This window comes from Sprattus sprattus (genome assembly GCF_963457725.1).
Source record: "Sprattus sprattus genome assembly, chromosome: 7".
Lineage (NCBI taxonomy): Eukaryota > Metazoa > Chordata > Actinopteri > Clupeiformes > Clupeidae > Sprattus > Sprattus sprattus.
This window is the reverse complement of record NC_137926.1, coordinates 17,154,137-17,178,386: the sequence shown is the minus strand read 5'-3', so window position 1 is coordinate 17,178,386 and position 24,250 is coordinate 17,154,137. Positions and strand designations below refer to the sequence as shown.

General features: G+C 42.7%; 1 protein-coding gene across 1 annotated transcript; it reads right to left on the bottom strand.

The window, feature by feature from the left end:
- Positions 1–17,500: 17,500 nt before the first annotated feature.
- Positions 17,501–22,884, bottom strand: LOC308367739 (olfactomedin-4-like; the record flags this gene model as incomplete). The annotated part of the gene is made up of 5 exons (XM_080841731.1): positions 17,501–18,312; positions 18,965–19,097; positions 19,311–19,523; positions 21,717–21,875; positions 22,852–22,884. 5 exons carry the CDS (start codon positions 22,882–22,884, stop codon positions 17,501–17,503), a joined length of 1,350 nt encoding a protein of 449 aa, XP_080697857.1.
- Between the last annotated feature and the right edge of the window lie 1,366 nt (positions 22,885–24,250).

The following is a 24,250-nucleotide window of genomic DNA, read 5'->3' as shown; positions in this document are numbered from 1 at the left end:
AGTACTTTTTCAGCACAGAATGTGTTCGTGGACCAGACAGTTTGGACCAGGCACTATATGAGATGCCTTCTACTGTACACTACTGCCATATGACAGGACAGGTGTCGTGTCCCAACCCATAGGTTGGGTACAGTACATGTCTCTCCATAATGTCTATGCTCTTTGATATAGTTAATATCAATAATTCTGCAAAGAACTACAGGATGTTTTAACGGGTGAAATGTTTAATAGTCGGGTGAATTTTTACAGATGACCTAGGCCTTAAATAATCAATAACACATGACCTCTAATTGTCACGATTCTGTAAGGAGTACGGTTCATAGGTAATGCACAATAGCCTTGTCTATGAACATGATTTCTAATGTCACGCACCCCTAGTGGGTCATGTTCATATTTTGCCTGGGGTGCCCTTGTAGTTTTTTTCTTTCAGACAGAATGTGAATTAAGGGAGCAGATGTGTAGGTGTAATGGCATGTGTGTCTGCTTGTGTACCTGCGATGGCATGTACAGAGGGGGGGAAAGTAAATAAGTAAATAGAAACTGAGGTAATTTCCAGTAAATGGGAGTTCCACTGAACTTTAGAAAGAAAAGATAGGAGATAAAGCAGGGTGGAAAGACTCCATGGAACGCCATATCTTTTCACTTTTTACTTTCATTATTACAGCAATACTGTGGAGGGTACATAGTTAGCATCATGGTTGGCTGATAAGAAGGTAAGATAGTAGAGTTAATGTGAGCAATAAGAGTGACAGTGAGGGATCAGCTGTCCTGTTAATTAGTTATCAATATTGTTACTAAGAGCTGTAACTAGAAGAAATGCAAAACAATATGTATTTAAACACTACAATAATATGTATTTAAACCTGTTAATCCTTCTTAATGTATACAATCCTTCTTGAATGTTTACAACAGCTTTCTACTTTGAGAATCCACAAGTAATTTTGAATGGCCGTCTTACCTAAACTTCTAAGGAGGTAGTAAAAGAGAGCAATGAGACCTCATGTTTGCATAGTGTTGTTTATTAAGGAAAACAGAAAAGAAGTACACCGCCAAAAGTAGTTTGCAGCAGAAACATTGATAAAGGCAGTGGTTATGACTGTGATTATTGCGAATACATGTCATAGAAAACAATACACTGCCAAACACAGCAAAGGGACTATGACACGACATTGCCTTTTAAACCATTTCGTATTTGATGTTAAAGGATTCATGAGTAACACACTGGCGTTTCACGGCATTTGTGACCACTTTCATGTTTATTACATTCCATAGTGCTCTCTTACTTTTCAGTTATGGATCCAATGCCATGTCGAACTCCCTTTACAACCATCTGCGAGCTCCTTGATACCTCGTTCACACCTAGGACAAGTTCATCTGCCACTGACCTTGTCAAAATATTTGCCACGGCTCCAACTGCGTCTCCGGTGTTAGCGGCAGAAGTCGCTTCACTAATGGCCATCGGTATGCTGTTCACCAACCCTTTAGAGAGCCCCATTGACACGTTTACCAGCGCCTTGCCCACTTCAGTTGTTCCTGTCATGACTGTGGCGATGGCTGCAAAAGTGTTTTTTTGTCCCTCATCTTCACTTTCTTCTACTCCGATGGCTGCCTTCACAATGTCTGTCACTCCCTCAGTCACGCTGGACACAACATCTCCCAAAGCACCCCACAGGAACATTACGAGCTTTCGTTCCCCTCACTCTCACTGTTTGTCTCTGGCTGCTGTCTGACCTCCACCAGCTCCTACCAAAGCCCTTCTCAGAGCTGTGAAAAGAGATTTGGACAAAAAGGTTCCTGTTACTCACCTGTACTGTATTTGGAGAGGTCTTTTGAGTTGATCAAAGAATCAACTTTACTGTGACCAAGCTGTAGGGAATTAGGAGCTTTATTTGGCGTTACCATTTCTAAAGGCTAGCAAAGAAGACATGTCCAAGGCTGATGAAAAATGTTTTAAATTAGTTACGCACTCATAATATTAAACATGTTTTATGCGTCATTTCACAGATCTGTTCTACACACAAAAACACATTTTAATTATTAATGTATTTATAAATATAGCTTCCCTGTCTACAATGGCATCTACACTTAAACTAGAAACACTCACCAAATGTTACCCAAAGAATTGCTCGTCAGTTTCACTGAAGTTAAATCACAGTCCTTACAGACCACACAGGCGTGAAGAGAATGAAAGCAAAATGACTGAGACCTGTACTATAAATGGGTGTAGTACTTATCTTCAGATGGGTGAAAAAGATAAAACTGTAAGACATTGACTTGAGGGGTAAGGGTCAACCAAATGTAACCTAGTTTTTCCTTTTGCTTTCTTTTTTACTGCTACGCCTACATTTTATTTAGACATCTGTTGTTTACTCTCATCTCCCTCACTAAATGGGGATTGACCAACTATTTTAACAAAATATGTTTGAATGAATAAGTGTTTTGCCAGAAAACATATGTATTATAAATATGTTTAGGCTGTATCATGGCACACCACAGCAGGTTTTCATTTTCAGATACATCTACATAGTAGTTATACCCTGAAAAGTTTGACCTTCTACAAAACGGCAGCGTACTCAGGGCTGGTTCTAGCAAATTGGAGGCCCTGGGCAAAGAACAATGTTGAGCCCCCCCCCCCCCCCCCCCCACTAATCACTGTATCTCCACCATTGATGTACTCACATTGTTGACATCACCGCTGTCGTTATCAGCCAGCTGTGCTTGAGCTGTGTTCATGACCATGGCAGTATCATGCGTGTCGTCGTCAGTGCGGGTGTGACAGTGTCTCGGATATGGGCAGCTATGGTACATGATGGCTCACCGTTTGAAGAAGCAAAGCAGGCAGAGCTAGTTGGTGTCACTACAAGCTGTTTGTCTGCTGCTGCTGCTAGCAATCGCTAAACTTGTCTTTCTTAGCCGCACTTGAAACATTATCAGATGAACTCGACACATTATCAGATATTTCTTCCACTTCCACAGACGAATTCCTTGATAGAAAATGGTGTGTTACCTTAGGTAATTTCTCCCTGAACTTCTCATCCTGCCCTTTCCTCTTTCTTTTCTCGCTGCCACTTATAAGACGTTTCACGCTTAACTTTTCGACCACACACGTCACCACACGAAAAATTGTCAGTGACAGAAAAGTCACGTGACCTGGAATAATTTGTTGCATGATGGAATTAAGATACATTTTAAGCTGATACTGAAAATAAAATAATCGTTTTCCATGCTTATTATGAATTGTCATTATTTTGCAATGCCAAGTGATTTATTTTAATTAGCAAAAAAAAATAAAAATCGGAAATACGACGAGGCCCCACTGGTGGCCGAGGCCCTGGGCAACTGCCCGGTTTGCCCGTTCGTCCGGTCCGCCCCTGAGTGTACTCTGGCACACACAAACAGTCTATGGTCAACTTTGAGAACTACATTATTGCTAAGAGTAATAGTCACTAGAACCCTATTCCGAAAGAATATTGAGGCCTTGTAGTGTCCCTAACACTGTAGTGTCCCTATTAGCAAGATATAACACTTGTGCAGCCTGATCTCAATCAGCCGTCGGATTGAATAGGCTCACACAGCCTCCTGAAGAAGCTGTTGTCAATCTTTCAGTTCTGTGACTATTTTATAAAGGACATACAATTAACTTGTAGCACACACTCTTTGTGCACATTTAATTAATACCATTCTCTATATGATAGAATCATTACATGACACTGCTATATATATTTTTAAAAAGTGATCCTAACACTCAACACTACATTCTCCCAAACTTTGGCTATAGCTTGGTATTGGAATTTTCATATGTGACCATATTACACCGTATAACCTACTGTACATACTCACTCACCAAGATCTCTTTCATGCATACATGGTGGCTCCAAAGTCTCTCTCTCCCAATTTTCCCTAATCCCTGAAACTGACATGTTATACTGTATAGCATTAAGATAATAGTGTAATTTGAATGTGGAGTCAATGTAAATTTGTAGCCTAATATGTTTTCACTATGTCAAAACAAGATTATTGTAACTTTACTGGTAGATTGCCTGGTGGTCTGAGGTATGATTCTACCCCTAATGTCTCTCTGTCTCCAGGTATATTTTGGTTCTGTAGGTGGTGCTTTTTCCCCCTTTTTTTAGGCTGGAAATCAACCATATCACATGATAAAGAAACTCAGATTTAAATCTGATAGAGTACTTCACAGTAGTGTAACTGTTGTAGACAGTCTCTATGTAAAGCACATTACCTGTGGTGGGTTAAATTCCTCCACAAAAGATGTGCTCTCCTCAAGCAGGGCATCAAGGTGGTCCTTTTCTGTAGAAACTGCTCTTGTTGAACTGCGTTTGGATAGATAGATAGACAGATACTTTACTGTTCAAGAAGTTTACTGATCTCCAAAGGGAAATTTCAGTGTTGCAGCAGGAATTCCCGTGAAAGGTGAAGTAAAAAAATAAGTAAGACTAAAAAACAAAACAAAAAACGCTTGTGGAGAGCGTCTTTCTCACGCTGTCTACAGTCAGTTGCAGAACATGGTCCTCAATGGAGAGATTGGTCTTTGATTTTTGAGTGATAAGAATATTAAAAGAGATTACTGACGGTAACTATTTTGATATAACGGAAGGACTAACAAAGTATGCTGATACAGTGGATACATGGAATGGGTTAGATAGCAGACAGATGTGGATAATTACAACATTCCATGAAATAGCAGGTACTAGTTACTTCTGACACTAAACAGACTCGCTAATTCACACAAATAATTAAAGAGGACTTACCCACTTAAGGTTCCGGTCTGCGAATTGGCTGATTCACTGCTCCGGCTAACTTTTGGTTCTTGGGGGTGCTTTTCCCCCCTTTTTTTCTTAGGCTGGAAATCAGCCATTTCACATAAAGAAGCTCCGATTTAAATCTGATTGAGTGTTTCACAGTAGTGTAACTTTTGTAGACAGTCTCTATGTAAAGCACATTACCTGTGGTAGGTTAAATTCCTCCAGAAAAGATGTGCTCTCCTCAAGCAGGGCATCAAGGTGGTCCTTTTCTGAAGACACTGCCCTTGTTGAACTGTGTTTGGATAGATAGATAGATAGACAGATACTTTACTGTTCAAGAAGTTTACTGATCTCAAAAGGGAAATTTCAGTGTTGCAGCAGTAATTCCTTAGCCTGGGTGCCAGCCGAACGTAGCCCCGCCCACAGCATTTGAGGTCGGGAAGTTCGGTCTGGCATTGCTCCGTTGGGGAGAAACTATGCCCGAACAGAAGCTGTTCGTACCAATCAAATTGTCAGGACGGGCTTAAGACGATGATGCACAGATGCTCAACAGTAACGTAATCAACCACATCACCAAAGAGCGCTTGGGTTGAATTCGTTTTCTTGTTGAACTGTGTTTGGATAGATAGATAGATAGACAGATACTTTACTGTTCAAGAAGTTTACTGATCTCCAAAGGGAAATTTCAGTGTTGCAGCAGTAATTCCTTAAGGCGCTCACATGCTTATCCGATCGTGCTCTCCGATCTCACGAGGCACGCCTTTAAACGCCCTCCTTGAAGTGGGACCACACCTTTGAGCACCTCGGAGAGCCATCCGAGGGTGTCGGATGGCCTCTGGAGCACCGCTTGAATTTTCTCACTATCCGATCCGACTATCCGATCCGAGCTGTCCGACACCCCTGGCTAAAATGACGTTTCCTGTTTTGTTCCCTATGACAGCACCTCCGTTTTTAAAAAATCTCTGAGAGATCGCTGGGAACCTGGGGCTGGAGGTCCAGGAGTGCATTAGGAGTTGGAGGAAGATCAGGGACAAGTTTGTAAAAATGAAAAAAACTATGAAGGGCACCAGCGGCGATGCAGGAGGAAAACCGACATCTCCCTTCTTCCTTGCTCTATCGTGGCTCTCGCCGCATATAAAGCATAGGGAGACGTCGTCTAATTACAGCAATAATAAAAACATTTCTTGGTTTTCGAACAGCCCCTTTGTGTTTGAGTTAGCAGAGCATGCAGTGTAAATGATTAAATTGTAAAATAACCTGAATTGTAGACGTAAAAAAGCAGAACTGTTTGTGTGGTATAATAATAGAAAATATTCGGCAATAACCGCGAGCTTGGTCATTGTCGTTAGTAATTCATTTCACAACAACAGCCTCTGATCATTAACTGAAAATACACGGATAAAAACAAACGATTTCTTATTTTATAGTTTGTTGTTGATGATGTAATGGCCTTGTAACATCATAATAAACCGTTGGTAATCTCCACAGCCCCTCGTAGAACCATGCAGGTAGAGGTGAGTCGTACAATCATCAGATTAGAAAGGGCGTGTCTCTCGTGAAGTCGTACGAGGTGAATTGGATAACCATGCAAATGCCTTTAGCCTGGGTGCCAGCCGAACGTAGCCCCGCCCACAACATTTGAGGTCGGGAAGTTCGGTCTGGCATTGCTCCGTTGGTGAGAAACTATGCCCGAACAGAAGCTGTTCGTACCAATCAAATTGTCAGGACGGGCTTAAGACGATGATGCACAAATGCTCAACAGTAACGTAATCAACCACATCACCAAAGAGCGCTTGGGCTGAATTCGTTTTCAACAAACATGGCTGCCGCTGGAGAGCTGATTGGTTGAAGGTCTATCCAATTGAGCGAAGAGTCATTTTTTTTCCTGGTTCGGGTGAAACATGCCCCATAATCACAGCCCAATGGAGCAGTATCAGACTCATATTCTGACTAGAATTATGAGAATGACAACATCAGGCTAGGAATTCCTGTGAAGGGTAAAGTAAAAAAAATAGGTAAAACTAAAAAACAAAAAATTGCTTTTATTGTGGAGAGCATCTTTCTCACGTTGTCTACAGTTGCAGAACGTGGTCATCAATGAAGAGATTGGTCTTTGATTTTTAAGTGATAAGAATATTAAGAGACATTACTGACGATAACTGTTTTGATAAAACGGAAGGACGAAGTATGCTGATACAGTGGATACATGGAATGGGTTAGATAGCACACAGATGTGGATAATTACAACGTTCCATGGAATAGCAGATACAAGTTACTATTGACCGTAAACAGACTCACTAATTCACACAAATAATTAAAGAAGACTTACCCCCTTGAAGTTCCGGTCTGCGAATTGGTAGATTGTCTGGTGTTCTGGGGTATGATTCTACCCCTAATGTCTCTCTGTCTCCAGGAAAATTTTGGTTCTTGGTAGTGCTTTTTTTTCTTAGGCTGGAAATCAACCGTATCACATGATAAACAAGCCCATATATAAATATGATAGAGTACTTCACAGTGGTGTAACTGTTGTAGACAGTCTCTATGTAAGGCACATTACCTGTGGTGGGTTAAATTCCTCCAGAAAAGATGCCGCCTCCTCAAGCAGGGCATGAAGGCGGTCCTTTTCTGTAGACATTGCGCTTGTTGAACTGTATTTGGATAGATAGATACTTTACTGTTCAAGCAGTTTACTGGTCTCCAAAGGGATATTTCAGTGTTTCAGAGTAAGAAAAGTCAGTGCTTCAGTGAAAGAAAAAACTAAGTGTTTTAGTGGAGAGCGTCTCTCACGTTGTCTACAGTCAGTTGCAAAACGTGGTCATCAATGGAGGGATTGGTGTTTGATTATTAACTGCAGTGGTGTTTCTACATTAGGGGCACATGGGGCACTGCCCCACCAGATCCAGATGGCGCTGTGGTGCATGCGCTCAATTCATCTGTGCTTTGTGGCAACAACATGTGAGCATGAGCGACACAGGCCATAGTCTACATCGGGGGATGCGACTAGACTATTTTTTGACAGCTTTTGACGCCATCAAACCAGACGCAAACCAGATCCCATTACAACTAGACAGTGAAGGTGCAGAGGGTAGAAAGATCGACTTTGAAGACAGTGAACTATATGACATGAAAGTTACACTGTATCACTGTTAATCAAGACATGTCCCATTTTTAGGATGGGGTGAGTGTGTGTGTTGTTCTCGATCCCCACTTGTTTCTCTCTATGGCACTGAGGAAATCGGTTTCAGCCATTTCCTGGTAAAACAAAAAAGAAGATACAATTCTTTAATGATAGGTTCAACATCTTGTAACTTGGCTTGTAAACAATTCAACAGGGTAATCATTTCTACCTTCAGCCAGGACAAATCTATCATAGATCCGATGCCCCACTGTTTATGACCTCCAACCCAGGCAAAGCCGCTGCAGGGTGGAAGGTAATGTTTCTCCCCTGTGTGTGTGTGTGTGTGTGTTTGATTGTGGGTCTGTATGTGTGTGAACAGGATTACCAAAAAGTACCAGCCCGATTTGTATGAAACTTGGTGGAGGGGTGTAGCATGGGCCAACATTGTAGGCCTTCTGGCAGATTCTCCCATTTTTGCACAATGAAGCACTGTAACACTTATTAGTCGCATACACTTACCACATACTCCTGCACAAGATCCTCAGGATCCTCGCAGAGGTAAATGCAGAGTCCTTTGATGACACATCCAGCATCAATATCTTCCTTAAGGATAAAAATAAAGCACAAGGCAGCATTTTAAATGAGATGTCAACATGGACACAAATGTGATGGTTGTGATGACAGTTAAGTTAGAATTCTTACCGTCACCATGGCAGACATGTCTTTCAGCTTCTGTCCCTGCTGCCCCGATCTCTTCTCAAATATTTTCAGCAGATTTGCAGTGTGTAGGTCCAGCTCTGAGAGAAATCTTGACTGTAGAGGCATGGTCGTTATGCGTTTGAACTCTGCATTTATCTGAAACATGGAACAATTTTGTAACGATATGGCACACTGATGTACACACAAGACATTTGTTGAGACACATTTGGCCAACCATTAGCTTAACAGTTTAATTTACAACACAAGAATTATTAAGAAGTCATACCTGTAGGAGCTGATTATAATAATCACATCTAATCAATATAAACTGTAATCTGTTTTAATCCAACTATGATAATTGTATTATCAGTGTGGTCCTATTGCCAATAAAAATGCTATCCTTTCCTGGTTTTCTGCTACATGCCGCCAAAAAGCGATATTTTTTTTTTGCGGCATGAAAGAAGCGGTAAATATCCATAAATTAGCTGCGTCATTGTTTAAAACAGAGGTACAAAGCTGGGGAAAACGTAGCGGTTTATAGTCCACAAAATTACAGTATAAACTTAACTTGATCAAAATGTAATTTGTTAGTTTGATGAAACATCCAATGGTGGATCAAAGTACACAAGTAAAAAGAGAAACAGTTTTTTACCACTTTGGCTATGTGCTCTCTTACCTCAACAACCTGCTCCAGTCTTGTTAACTGTCTCTGAAAAAGAATGAGGAGCTATGAGTAACAGACACTGATACGAGATAGTAGACTCTCAAATACTCATGCATATCCCTCGATATGTAAAGATCGCCAAATTAAAACACATAATTTGCGCTTTTCCTAAGATATCAAATACTTTATTGTCTGTGATGCAAAGCTTTTTGGAGAAAAACTGCTTTGAAATGACTTATTTGCTGCAGCTTGAGGCTAAAATTAGCGTGCATATTAGCAGCAAAATAACTGCGTATTCTCGGTCAAATAACTCACACGCTATACCTCTTAATGACATTTGGGGACCGTTAAAAGAAAACTATAGCTACATTAGCTACTTGTCTGTGAGATTTATGTCGGAGACACGCTAACTGTGGATTGCCGCCAGTTTCATGTGGGCTAACACACAAAAGTATTACACAAGTTCAGACAAACCTACTCAATTCCCAGGTTTCACACAAAAAAGTGTCACTAGCAGGCAAATTATAGCAAGCTAGTCTCATGGTGTAGTTAGTAGGCTATCTTAAATGGTGGAGGAAGATTAGTACTTGCCTAGCATGTGATAGCCAAAGCTAAGCCTAATGCTAACTTTAACTTCTTTTTTACTTTCTCCAATGGTGAAAGAAAAGCCGTCTAGTTACTTTAAATCCCACATAATTTAATAACCAGGTAGCTATTATAATTCATGTATACTTACATAGTTGAGATGAGTGATGGCTGGACATGTGTGGATAAATCCGGAATTTCTTACACTGAGCTGAGCCGTTGAATTTGAATTGATGTCTGCTTCTTGCTGGAGCCGTTGAACTTGAGTGACGAGTGTGAGTGATGTCTGCGATTGCGCTGTTATCGCGAGACATAATTTGAAAGCTGATAGGCTAAATCTACTCGATTGATTCACTTTATCCCAACGTGATCTAAATACGTTCATGTACACTTTCTGCATACCATATAGATTCAACACAATGCAATCACGTTTGGCTAAAGAACTTGAAACAATTGTGTAAAATACACACAATATGCTTAGTTTAATCCAACAGATGGCCAATGTCCTTTTTTTCAGTGTAGGCATCTCACAATATAAGGCTAGTGACACCGACCTCACATTAATAATAGCAATATTCAATAGCAAAAGTTTCTCACATTAGGCCTACTAAAGTGACACTTCTTCCTACATTACTCACGTAGTCCATCACATTCCAACTGCTAAACAGCACAGGTTATTTTTAAACATGTCACTGTGGAAATTGCATTAATACAACAGAGACAACTTCTCACGTTGAGTACACAAGTCTGTGACTCGTTTAATTTAACAAGCATAAATCCGATAAACAAGATGGCGTTGAACCGTGACTAAACAGGCAACGTCATAATCAACAATGGATATTTAAAGGGACAACGATCCCGTAACAGTCAGTCATACAGTATGCATTATACATTCATATGTAGGTCTGACAACGGTGTGTAGAACCACACTATAACACAGGTGAATTATGTAAGTCACATTCACTACACACGTCCCCCCAGAATTCACCATGTAAGAAAAAAATATATCATCGGCGAGGTGGTCGTATCAATCGGCCAGAACGGCTTTTAACAGGGGGTCGAGGAGACACTACTGTGGCAGGTGTCCCGCCCTGACACGGGTGTGGGGCATGGAGTGTGGGAGTTTTTGGAGGGCGGGGAGCAGGGGGTGGGTGCAGAGCTGGAGGACGCCCGCGTCGTGGGGGCTGGGCCAATTCAATAGGCCTAGCCACGTCCAAATGAGCTGGTTTGAGGCGGTCAATGGAGAGTTTCTCCGGTTTACCGCCCATGTCCACCACAAAATGTTTGTCTCCCGTCTCCAAAACACGGAATGGGCCCTCGTAGGGTGGGCGTAGTGGTCCTCTGTGAGCGTCTTGGCGAATAAAAACGTATTCAGCCGTCTTAAGCCCAGCAGGGATGTGCGACTGAGGGAGGCCGTGATGGGAAGTAGGGACTGGTGCGAAAAGTCTCGCATTGTCCAGTAGCGTGGCCCGCTGGAGGGCCGCTGACCAAGGAACGGTGGAGGCAGGAACAAAATCCCCTGGAACCCGCAGTGGCTGGCCATAGACCAGCTCCGCGGATGAGGATTGTAGGTCTTCCTTCGGTGCAGTCCTGATGCCCAGCATCACCCACGGTAGCTTGTCGACCCAGTTGCAGTCTTTGAGGCAGGCACGGAGAGAAGCCTTCATGGACCTGTGAAACCGCTCACAGAGTCCATTAGCCTGCGGGTGATATGCAGTTGTGCGGTGGAGTTTCACTCCAAGGCTCTGGGCAACCGCGTTCCACAGCTCAGACGTGAACTGTGCGCCCCGGTCAGAGGATATGTCTGAAGGGGTGCCGAAACGGGCAACCCAGGTACCAATGAATGCCCGTGTCATCTCGACAGATGCCAATGATGTCAGTGGCACAGCCTCGGGCCAACGGGTGGTCCTGTCAACCATGGTCAACAGGTAGGTGAAACCATGAGAGGAGGGTAGAGGGCCAACCAGATCCACGTTGACATGGTCAAACCGCCTCTCTGGCACCGGGTACAACTCTAACGGGGCTTTAGTGTGGCGGTGTACCTTGGCCCGTTGGCAATCAAGGCAGGTGGAGGCCCAGTCTCTGACGTCCTTTTTGAGGCCATGCCAAACAAACTTTGCCGCCACCAGCCTCTGTGATGCTTTCGAACCAGGGTGGGAGAGACCATGGATGGCATCAAAGACGCGTCGTCTCCACCCCGTGGGAACAATTGGCCGAGGACTGCCTGTGGAGACGTCACACAGGAGCGTGGTGTCGGCTTCACCAAAAACCACATCCTCTATTTTCAAACCTGTAGTCGAGGTCCTCAAGGTGTGCACGTCTGGGTCTGTGGTCTGGTCCGCTGCCATGCGGCTGTAATCCAGGCCAAGATGGACTGCCCCCGCCACAGCCCGTGACAGGCAGTCCGCCACCTGGTTGTCCTTACCGGCCACGTGCTGTAAATCTGTGGTGAACTCGGAGATGTAGGATAGATGACGTTGCTGGCGGGCGGACCACGGCTCGGCCACCTTTGCCATGGCGAAAACCAGCGGCTTGTGGTCGACAAAGGCGGTGAAGTGTCGTCCTTCCAGCAGGAAACGAAAGTGCCTGATGGCGAGGTAGAGACCCAACAGCTCTCGGTCGAAGGTGCTGTACTTTCGCTCGTTGGCACGCAGTTGGCGGCTGAAAAAGGCAAGCGGCTGCCAGGCCCCGCCAACCCACTGCTCGTAGACGGCACCGACAGCGTAGTCCGAGGCGTCCGAGGTGATGGCGACTGAGGCTGTGGCTGAAGGATGAGCCAGCATGGTGGCGTGCGCTAGGGCTGCCTTAGTGTCGTCAAAAGCCTTGGACATGACCTCAGTCCAGTCCACAGCGTGCGTGGGCTTACCTTTCAAGGCCTCGTGCAAGGGCTGCATGAGCCGAGCGGCTCGAGGGATGAATCGATGGTAAAAGTTCACCATGCCGAGAAACTCCTGTAGGGCTTTCACGGTGAGTGGGCGCGGAAACTGCATGACTGCCTCCACCTTTGATGGAAGAGGGACTGCACCGTCTTTGGTGACTCTGTGTCCCAGGAAATCAATGGTGGAGAGACCAAACTGGCACTTGGCAGGGTTAACAATCAAGCCATGCTGGCTGAGCCGCTCAAAAAGTGTTCGGAGGTGCGACAGGTGCTGAGCTTTGGACGTGCTCGCTACTAGAATGTCGTCCAGATATACAAAAAGAAAAGGCAGGTCTCGTAAAACAGAGTCCATAAGGCGCTGGAAAGACTGGGCTGAGTTTTTAAGGCCAAACGGCATCCTCAAAAATTCAAAAAGGCCAAACGGCGTAATCACAGCCGTTTTTTGGATGTCCAGTGAGTGCATAGGCACCTGATGATAGCCCCGGACGAGGTCTATCTTTGAAAAAATCACCATTCCTGCCAGATGCGCTGAAAAATCCTGAATGTTCGGGACTGGGTATCGGTCAGGTGTCGTTGCCTCATTGAGCCGCCGGTAGTCGCCGCATGGGCGCCAGCCGCCACCGGGTTTGGGGACGATGTGAAGGGGTGACGCCCACGGGCTGTCGGATCGACGGACTATGCCAAGGCGTTCCATGCTGGAAAACTCAGCCTTGGCGACGGCAAGCTTGGTCGGGTCGAGGCGCCGAGCGCGGGCGTAGACGGGTGGACCAGTAGTGGCTACATGGTGCTCCACACCATGCTTCACGGCAGACGCGGAGAAAGTGGGCTGAGTGAGTGTTGGAAAAGCAGCCAGTAAACGGTTGAAGTCATCAGAAATGGATAGCATGCTAGACAGTTGAATGGAGTCAGCCCCGCTAAGCGTGCACGTATATGAACAGAACGTGATGGCGTCGATCAAACGGCGGTTCTTGACATCCACCAACAGTCCATGCGCACACAAAAAATCGGCGCCAAGGAGGGGAACGGCGACCTTTGCTGTAACAAAATCCCAGCCAAACCGATGCCCTCCGAAACTCAATTCAACGTACCTCATGCCATACGTGCGGATGGGGGTCCCATTAGCAGCTTCCATAGGGGGGCCATGGCTGTCAGTCACCATGTCCAAACGGGATGCAGGCAGTACGCTCCTCTGTGCACCCGTGTCGCACAGGAAACGTCGTGGGGTCACCAGTGTGGAAATTGCATTAATACAACAGAGACAACTTCTCACGTTGAGTACACAAGTCTGTGACTCGTTTAATTTAACAAGCATAAATCCGATAAACAAGATGGCGTTGAACCGTGACTAAACAGGCAACGTCATAATCAACAATGGATATTTAAAGGGACAACGATCCCGTAACAGTCAGTCATACAGTATGCATTATACATTCATATGTAGGTCTGACAACGGTGTGTAGAACCACACTATAACACAGGTGAATTATGTAAGTCACATTCACTACATCACTATAACTAACAAAGATTATGTCCATGTTTATAATGTAACCGCGAAACCGACATCAGTTAAAAATGCACCCGCTATCATAAAACGCATTTACAACATTAATGACGTGTCTAACAAACATAGACTGATAACAGCACAAACTAAACATAACAAAGGAGCATTATACATACTTACAGGTATCTCAACGCACACAATTCCAAAACTCTCTCACTCACTCTTATCTTTAAACTGAAATGTTAATGTCTCAACAGCATAAATGATGCATCTGTAACGCCAGTCCACTGCTCTGCTATTCCATTGGGTACCGTCAGCGACAGCATCTCCTAACTCCTATCTCCTAATAACTAACGGATTGTACTTCTGCGTCGTTCTCCGTCCTCGTTACGGATGGGTGGGCGGACGGATTCAGACGTTGTCTTTTTGATTTATACTATTTATCCGACGGCTGTGGGTGCTGCAAACAATTCACCGCCAGAACATTAGGTAGAGCAACGTTTTTTTTTAATCAAAGACAAGCTACTTCATGACGTCTTTGTGTATTGGAAGTTGTTGATTGTTTATCTCCCTCCCCCAGCAAGACATGTAATTTTGGGCGAGTGCAACAGGTGTAGTCACATGTCTTGGAGACATGTAGCATTGCTATGCAGAGAGTGTCTAATGCTATATATTCACTTGAAAAGGCAAACTGATCTCAATCATGGTAGGTATTATTTGTGGGAAAAATAGTAGCAATCTATAACAAAATGATATGCTTATCTTACATTCAGTAGCCTATAGAAACTATTAAAAAACGATTCAATGAAATGAATACGTTCATGTTTTCTTTGGAATGTTTGTCATATTCAGATTTGCATGATGATTGCTGGGTAATATGTATGCTGTTGTCCAATGTCAAGTCTCTATTTGATCATGTGACGAGACGATATGACCTCAAGACCGTCAAGCTGACTGAGCAGAGACAGAGGCAAAGCACAGCACACCTGAAGCAGGGCCGGATTAAGACAATGGGATTTAGGGGCTGCAGCCCCGGGCCTCGCCACCAGGGGGGCCTCAGGTTGTCCGATGTTGTCACCGCGCATAACATTAGAAACATTCAGAGTGAAAAAAAGTATATTGTCTGGTCAAAGAAAGCACGAGAGTGGGGCCAAAAAACTGGTCCGTGGACCGTGACCCTCTAATCGCAAGTGCAAAGTAAGACTGAAGAAGATAAATTAACATTTCTAAACTTTGCTTTGGTTCGCACCACATCGCATTAAGACTGGGATAAACGCTTTTAATAACGTGCTTTCAAATACTATGATGCAGGTAACCAGCCAGGCATCCCGGTTCCATCTAAATAGGCCTAATAAAACGTAAATTCTTTCAGCAATTGAAGATGTATGGGTTCTTATCCTCACGCATATCGCTGCAGATTAGGCTAATTCATTGAAAATTGTAGACACATTATTTGCAAGCCAGTTAGACATAGCTAAGTGAAATGTTTTAGCTTAGCTATAGAATCTTCCATTTTCGCAGTCATGGTCAAATATAAGTGTAGAGGTTTTCACTGAGGTTTTTTGTCAGATCAGCAGGACGGAATAGGTTCTACGCTCAATCCAGTTTGTGAGGTATTGCGCAATCTGAGATGAGGCACAGCTCGTCGTTGCCTCATCGTCTTGCTGTCTGTTTGAACAGGACATGCGCAAATTCAGCGATTTTGATTATAAAACTGCTCGAAATGATTGGAATCATGCAGAAAATACATTTATATCACAGACCAGTAGAAAATATTTATTTCCTTTGATCTTTATTTGTTTTTTTACTTTAATGATGACAGGAGGCTCTGTGTGGGCGCCAAGCCAAGCTGTTGCTTCACTGAATAGGCATATGCTTAATCAATTAGTTATTTCATTCCCTGGCTATTTAGCCTTGTTTTTGCTTTTGAATGAATGGAAATATGTATACATTTACATTATTGGTTTATTATTGTCTAGTCTACTACACAAATACATTTTATCCTTGGCTTTCAACTGATCATATTTATAGAGTGGTTCTGTGGACTTTAAAGCACTGATGTGTCAGTGCACCTGGCGTGGGTTTGTGTGCGTGTCATGCGTCAGGGCGATATAGGGGCCTCATCCTGGTAATTAGCCCCAGGCCTCAAAATGTCTTAATCCGGCCCTGCCTGCAAGCCGAAACAATGGCTTTCAAACATAAAAGGGGTGATGCATGATTTGCTTTTTCAATGGACAGGATAGCCACACTTCAGCCTCTCCTGCTCCTCAGGTAAGACTTAATGTGTTTCAATGTGGGAAAGGGTCACTCAGCTATTGCCACTGTCAGAAACAATAGCAGGGCAGTGCACACAGAGTGCTAATCCATAATCAGCATCTTGGCAAATTGAGAGACTGCGGACTGCTGAGCAACCTCTGCTCTAAAAAAGGCCCTGATTAATACAAGATGTGCACCAAACGTTATTCCTATGTCCCTGTTGTAGTGGTCCAACAGACGTTTTGCCTGGTCAAAAAGCTCATAATTGGCATTTAGAAATTATACTCTGGCTCAGGTGGGGATCAGACACATTAGCGTGAAAAGGCATTGAACATTCCATATTTAAATATCTTAATAAGGAGTGAAGTCAACGTGTTTGTTTCACATGATGGAGAAGTACGTTTTTGAGAATAAAATAAATCCCATTTAGGATAACAGCCTTCTTCCTGTGTGCAGGAATTTGTTTATGCCCTAGCTGTGACAATACGATTACAGGCGGCATACTGGTATCATGGTGTAAGTTAAAAAGAAACTGTCATCTGAGGAGTTTAAAACAATACAAAATGGAGATATTTCTGCTAAGTAGTCAATGCGGATTCTATGGATTAACCCCTTAATGGTTGGACTATGAAGATTTAGTTTTATACTTGTGAAGAAGGCTTATAGAGAAAAAGGAACATTTTTACACTTGAATGAATAAAACCTTTTTTTTATTTGCCAGAAGTTCAACTACACATTTTTCATTAACACAAATACACAAACACAGATACACACTCATACCTGCACAACATGCAAACATTGTTATCACACACACAAAAAAAACAGAAGACACTCAGACACAATATACAAATGCACTCAAATTTAATTTAGCCATCCAGCCAGCATATTTTAACCTTATTTATTTCCTATAACATCAAAAAAATTGTTATAAAATGACTTTGCAACAAAGCATTCACAAACATATTTTATTGCTGTCATATCTGAATTGATATGATATTGCTCCTTTTTAAACCACAGGTCCAAAATTATCAAAGATTTAGAAGGCAGCTTGGTACGCCAGAAGATAGCCATCGTTGTACATGTACAGCCGTCTGTCTATGGGGTTGTAATGCAGATTGGCTACCCCTGCTGCCACTTTCTCCAGTGGCAGAGCCAAGGTGTTGTCCTCGAGTCCTGTTGCGGTGTCGAAGGCGTAGAACACCTCTTCACGGTACGTGTCCACATAGCGTGTGGCGTAGAGGACCCCACACACCATGAAGGCGTTGGTGACGGATTTTTTGAATAGACCCGTCTTCCACGTGTGCGTGACGTTAAGCGAGCCGCTGTCCAGCAGGCTCACCACCAGGTTGCCATGGTTTTCCAGCGTGGAGTAGACTACCCACAGGCCTCTCTCGTCGGCTGACAGGTTCATGTCCGTCCAGTCGCGGCACGTGTAGTAGCAGTAGGGGAACTTGTTGTTGAAACCGGCCTCTGGGAGCGTGTGACGCAATGTGGCCTTGGTCTGGAGGTCGTAGCGACACAGCTCCCCTGTGTTGTAGCACTGATAAAAAACAGCTTCCCCATACAGCAAGGTGCCAGGGCCCTGGATGGCATTGGTGTGGGTGTTGGACGGCGCCACAGGTTCGTCCTTGTAGTTCTTGAATGCCATGAAGTCGTTGAAGGAGCTGTACATCCTCATGACATTTCCAGATCTGTGGCCACTGGTGAGCGGTTGAACCCAGTACCTTTCCTCACTGTCCTGCTTGGCCTCTCGACCCCAGGCTCCTGATATGTAGGACTTCCCGTATGAGCTGAGCTTTGTAACTACAGGAGAGCTGATGTTCGTCATGATGCGCTGAGAACAGGTGCCTGTTGAGAGAAAACAGTAACAATACAAGGGGATACCCGGTGACAGGGATGATACCCGGTGACCCGGATGGATTACCGAACAGGCCCAGGCCCAGGGGCCCATGAGCTCAGGAGGCCCCTAAGCCAGAGCCTCTGTGTGAGGTCGCTGTTATGTATCTCTTATTTGTGGTTGAAAAAAGGTGTATTTTGTAAACTTGCTGTTGACTTTAATTGATTGTACCTGAGCTGTGTTAGAAAATCTGTATGTGAGCTGTTAATCCTGTTGAGGTACAGGTGTATTTAGTGTATTTTTTGGCTGTCTTGCAGATTGGCATCATTTTTGCAGCCGCAATGTGCACGAAGGGGAGGTGGCTTTTACATGTCCAAGCCCAGGGGCCCATGGTTTCATAATCCGTCCATGCCCGGAGAGCACACAAACTAATAACTGTTTACCCACGCTGTACTGTACTGTAAGTAGCATCTGCTAAATTAACATGTATAAAATATATATCAGTGGTCGCATGTGGATATAGAAAGGTAACCTCCTGAGAACCAACCCATAGACTTGTGTCCTCTGTTGTTGACATAACCCTAACTAGTAAATCGGCAGAAAATACTTGTTTGTCTTTAAGGCAGGCAATTTTTTTTGTAGTGAAAAAGCAAGATTGCTTACTTCTAAATTCTGTGGGGATACTGCGGCAGGTTTGCACACGGTTGCTCAGTCGACGTAAATTCTCTTTCACCGTCTCTAGATTGAAGCCATTGTCTTTGTACATGTTCTCTACCTTCTGTTTAGCGTGGGCAATCTGGAAAAATAGGAATTACAACTTTATAATGCAGTGTAAATGCTACATTATCCTTATTATTTGCCTAAAAGCTTAATCCATAACTTGGCCGTTCTTCTTATGAACTTATGAACAAAGCTTTATTACTTGATCAGTGTATTTTCAGCCGTAAGTAATTAATAAACCCTCTTAAAGCTCACTTTAGAGTTTAATTGATAAATTGTAGTGGTGTACCTCTGTGGTGAGTTTTATCGTTTCTTTAGAGGGGTTGTCGTTATGGGTGATGTCTATGGTGTGCTGAAGTTCCTGAAGCTCCTCCTTGAGCTGGTTCAGGTGTAGAGCATTGTACAGTCCATTCGACTTGAGGTACTGGAAAGGTCCCAGGCGACGTGTCACATTTTCAACTGTGGCCAACATATGTGGCATCGTAGCTTTCGTGTCTTCAATCTGTGGATCAGACAGTGCTTTGTTTATAAGCACAGAGCATGAAAATTCAAACAGCATCCGGACAATGCTCACATTGATGTCTAAAAAGCAAACATGGATGCGTTTTCGATTCAAACATGGTAGTTAGATTATAGCCTGGGCATGGTAGGTAGTCAGGCACAGGTAATGACTTTGTCTCTATGTTGTCTAAATCCAATAGGGAAACGTATTAAAGTACATATTCACTGGAACAAATTGACTGAACTTCACAGAGAAAGAATTGCTAACTAGGGGCCTGATTTACTAACAGGATTGCGCCCATTTTCTGGCGTAAAATAGCGGTCGTAACGAAAAACGGTATTTACTAAGCTGGCGCAGCGCATATTAACGCTTTGAGGGTGTGTACCTGCAAACAGGTGGGATGGTTCGGAAACGTGGGTGGTAACGTAGGCGTGTAGCGCTATTTAATGGGAGGAGTGCGCCTAATGATGAACTGCGTGGTATTTACTAAACTGCCCGGCGAGCGCACATCTCTGATTTGCAGGCTAATTCTCCGCCTCATAAAAGCACGTCTTAACCAAGCGCATTTCCACTGAGTCTGAAAACGTTGATATGGCAGCAGCAAGGCAAAGACATAGACAGAGACAGCGAACAGAAATATTTGTTTCAACTCGTATAATTCATATATTCATAAATATGAAATTAAACTTTCCGAACGTAATTGGAGAAATTGATCGCACCCACTTGCAAACAGTCCCACCTTCAATCCGCGAACACGTTTACCGAAACAGAAAGCACACATATTCAATGAATGTCCAGGTCATATGTGATGCCAACATGACCATTACTTACGTGGAAGTGGTCTGTCCATGACAGTTTTATCTTTCGGAATAGTGCCATTTATCCATGATTGAGCAACGGTGATTTTGGAGAGGCCTGTCTACTTGGTAAATGTATTTGTTTCAGTGGGGATATATTGTAGTGAACCCATGTCCCTTGTAGAACGTATTAATCTCGCCATGTACACATATATATTGTTATAATAGACAGTTTATGCATTAATGCCACCAATAGCATATTATTTATAATCGTGTTCTTTTAAACATCTCGCTGTAGATGATGGCGGGCAAAACAACAATATAACCCATTGAATCAGGTTCAGTGATTGAGCGAACGTGAACCAATATATCTATCTCGCTATCTATTCGCTATCTATTCGCTGAACCTTATTTTTTTCTTCCTCGAATCTCCATGGTGGCAGTAACTTGCTGGCAAGTTCTCCAGTCTTTTAACGGTGCGCTAAATAATGATTGCCCAGCGCGTATCTGGCTTGATAAATATCACGGAAAATGCGGGGAATCACCGTGCGTTAATGTGCGCCTGGCAAAGATGCGTTCGCAAATCAATCTTAGTAAATCAGGCTCTATAAAGGGCGGAGTAAGCACAGTTTGCCCAGCGCAGATCTGGCTTGATAAATACCAAGTAAAATGCGCAAAAACACCGTGCGTTAATTTGCGAACGCAGATTAAGAAGCGCTCGCATATTAGTAAATCAGGGCCTAGGTTTCTTGACAGGGTAATGATAGGAATTACAAGTAGCCTAACCATGTTGAAAAATGTGTAAATGTAATCTCTATAGACTTTAATCACTATGGAAAACCTTATCATATGTATTATGACTGCCTCCGCAGAGTGGTCATATTGTGTTTTTTTTTCCCCAATTCAATAACTTCAAAACTGTATAACACTGATAACATATTGCTCAATTTAACAGATAATGAATAGATAATTAATTTCATGTCTATTTCAGAGTATTAGCCTACTGTTCATCCTTGTTGCAGCCTGATGCAGATCTAAGTTATGACATACCTTTACCATTGTCAAGTCAAGCCATATACGTTTGTATATGTATATTTATACATGTGTAATTTAACCCTGTAAAGCCCGATAGTTTTCCAATGTTTGTTAATTTGAAGTGTTTATTGGACCTTTTTACTAAATGCAAAAAAAAAAAATCATATATTATCTGTATATTTATTATTCTGTTTTTTTGTGTATTTTTCCGTACTGTTTTTATCTCCTAGATTTACTTAATTCTTGCTCATTCTCTATGCAGTGGTCATATGACGCACTGCTATGCAGTACAGCTGAACACAGAAATCAGATTCAACATGTACACTGGGCCATTAAATGTGTAGTAATACTGTAAAGTTACCTGTGTTTGGAGGTTTTGAAGAGCATCTCCACAGTCCTGCGCCAGACTGGACACATTTTCATATGTCATGGCTGGGAATGTCCACACAAAGCTTTTCACGTCACAGACACAAGAGCCATTCTTCTGCTGGCCTTGAACTCTCAGAGTCTGAACGCTCACCTGGAGAACCACACACATTGTAAAGCTCAGCATTTACACATAAGTGTATTATAAAGGCAAAATAACACTGTCACTTACTCGACAACGATGTTTCACACAGCAAACTGCACAACAATTATTCATAGTTGTATTATAATGTTATCAATTTAATAAAAGCTTCACAGCCCCTTCAAATAAATCTACCACAGCAAAAAAATTATAATAAACATGAACAGTTGTCAGAAATGGCCATTTGTTTAAGGATACATTGGTTGTACTGTGCACATCCCTGCTTTGGTAAATTAGTCATTTTGAAAACTTTGCAATAGTTATTAAATATAGAAAGCTTAATAAAAGCTTAAATATATAGAAAGCCTGATAAAAACAGACAAAAACCCTTAATTCAACCTGTTGAGGTTGACAGCCAGTATTAGTTAATATAGATAGTGAAAATATGGCTGTACGACTAACAGTAAAGAATCAGGTCAAGACACTTGTTACATCTTCACTGTGGGATTTCAGTACCCAAAAACACATTGATTTAAAAGTTTGCGTAAACATCACTTAAGTGTATATGCAGTTCTCACACACAGAAGCCTTCAACCTTTATAGGGCAGAAGGAGTGATGAGTTCTGACTTATTAATTGTCATCAAGCCATTAAAGGCAAAGTATTTTTTGTATTATTTTAGTAGTATTTTAGTATTTATTGCATGCAGCTGACACATGGGCACCGGAGGAGGTGCGACAGGCAGCAATGCCCAGCAGGTCTTAACATCTTCCTGTACATTTACTGTGGAAATTGTGAACACTTGGAGGCTGTTATGAGAATGGGAACTATTAATAATATTAATATCAATAACAGATTATATTATTTAAAATATTTTTATTGTATTCTTAAAACAATTATTTAAGAAGTATCTAATAATGAATAATAATTAATGTAAATGTTAACAATAATATTAATATATAAACAAACGCCCTGAGGGATTCACTTACAGTGAAAGACAGGAGCACCAGGAGTATCAGCATGGTGTGGGCCGGTTCTGTGCGAGTAGTGGTACCTGAGGCGAGCAGCAGGTTTAAATCCAGAGAGCCGTATGTGCGTGTTCCAAAAGTGTATGTGTGTGTTCCCAGGACGGCTGCACATAGCTGATGGGGAAGTGAGAGTGCTTGTCAATGCTATGTCAGAAATGGGAAACCCATTTTGCTCAATCAACAGCTCAGATGTGTTGCAACTCACCAAGCGAAAGGAAGAAAAACATTTTTTTTGTATTAATCTGTAATAGATGTCTCAGCACCTTTAAACCATTATGTTCCTAATCATTGTCCAATATGACTTGTTTCAGTGTTAAAGGTATCTTGAGTCACATAGGGGTCATATTCTCCAGGTAAAAACAGCCAACACATACTGTCCCCTTGACTTCAGTTTGTGATTTGCGCACCATGAAGGCTCTTTTCCATGTTTAATTGATAAGGCTCATTGTGAAAGCTTGTTAGCAAGATCATGTGATTAAAATGTTTTTTTCTTCTGTTTAACAGTGTAGCCTATTATAATGTTATGTAATATGTAATATATGTAATATGTAAAAGTAATAATTGTAATGGGGAAAGGGAGTTTAAAACCAAAATGTGCCACTCAAACATTATGCCATGTATAGTAATGTTAGACCTAGGCCTAATGTCGGCTTCAAATGCAATTTGGTGTTTTGCCCTGTAGGGGTGCTTGACTTACTACAGGCCTCAGAAGCGTGTAGCTGAAAAGTGCGTAAGTCAAGGGCACGCAAATCACAGACTTAAGACAAGAATACACATAGCCTGAAAAGTGTGGTCACTGGGTCAGTGTGGTCAGATCCGCTGAGTTTATCATCGGCAGGAAACTCCCATCCCTTCAGGACATCTACCTCACAAGATGCCTCCGAAGAGCTGGCAGGATCCTAAAAGACTGTCATCACCCATCCTTCAGACTGTTCACCCTGCTGACTTCTGGTAGGCAGTTCCGAAGTATCCGGTCTCGCACCCCAGACTGGAGAACAGTTTCTACCCTAAGGCCATCAGACTCCTAAATGAACAATAATGCACTCCTCACTTTACTCTACACAGGCTCACTTTTACTGCTGTTTGCACTACATTTTCAGTTCAGCTCATGTCCAGTTTAGCTCATGTAGGTATGTTTATCTGTTTAGTATCTGTTTAGTATGTGTATTTAAGTTTAGTATCTATATTGTATATTTATTGTTTATCTAGTAGGTCTACTACCCTGTCTCTTCATATGTTTATCGTTCAGTACTTATTGTTAGGTTATGTTATATCATGTTGGAGTACTGTTTTTATGTTATGTTATGTTATGCCTTGTTAGGTTATGGTAGTGTGGTAAGGTGTCCTGTCCATTTCCTAA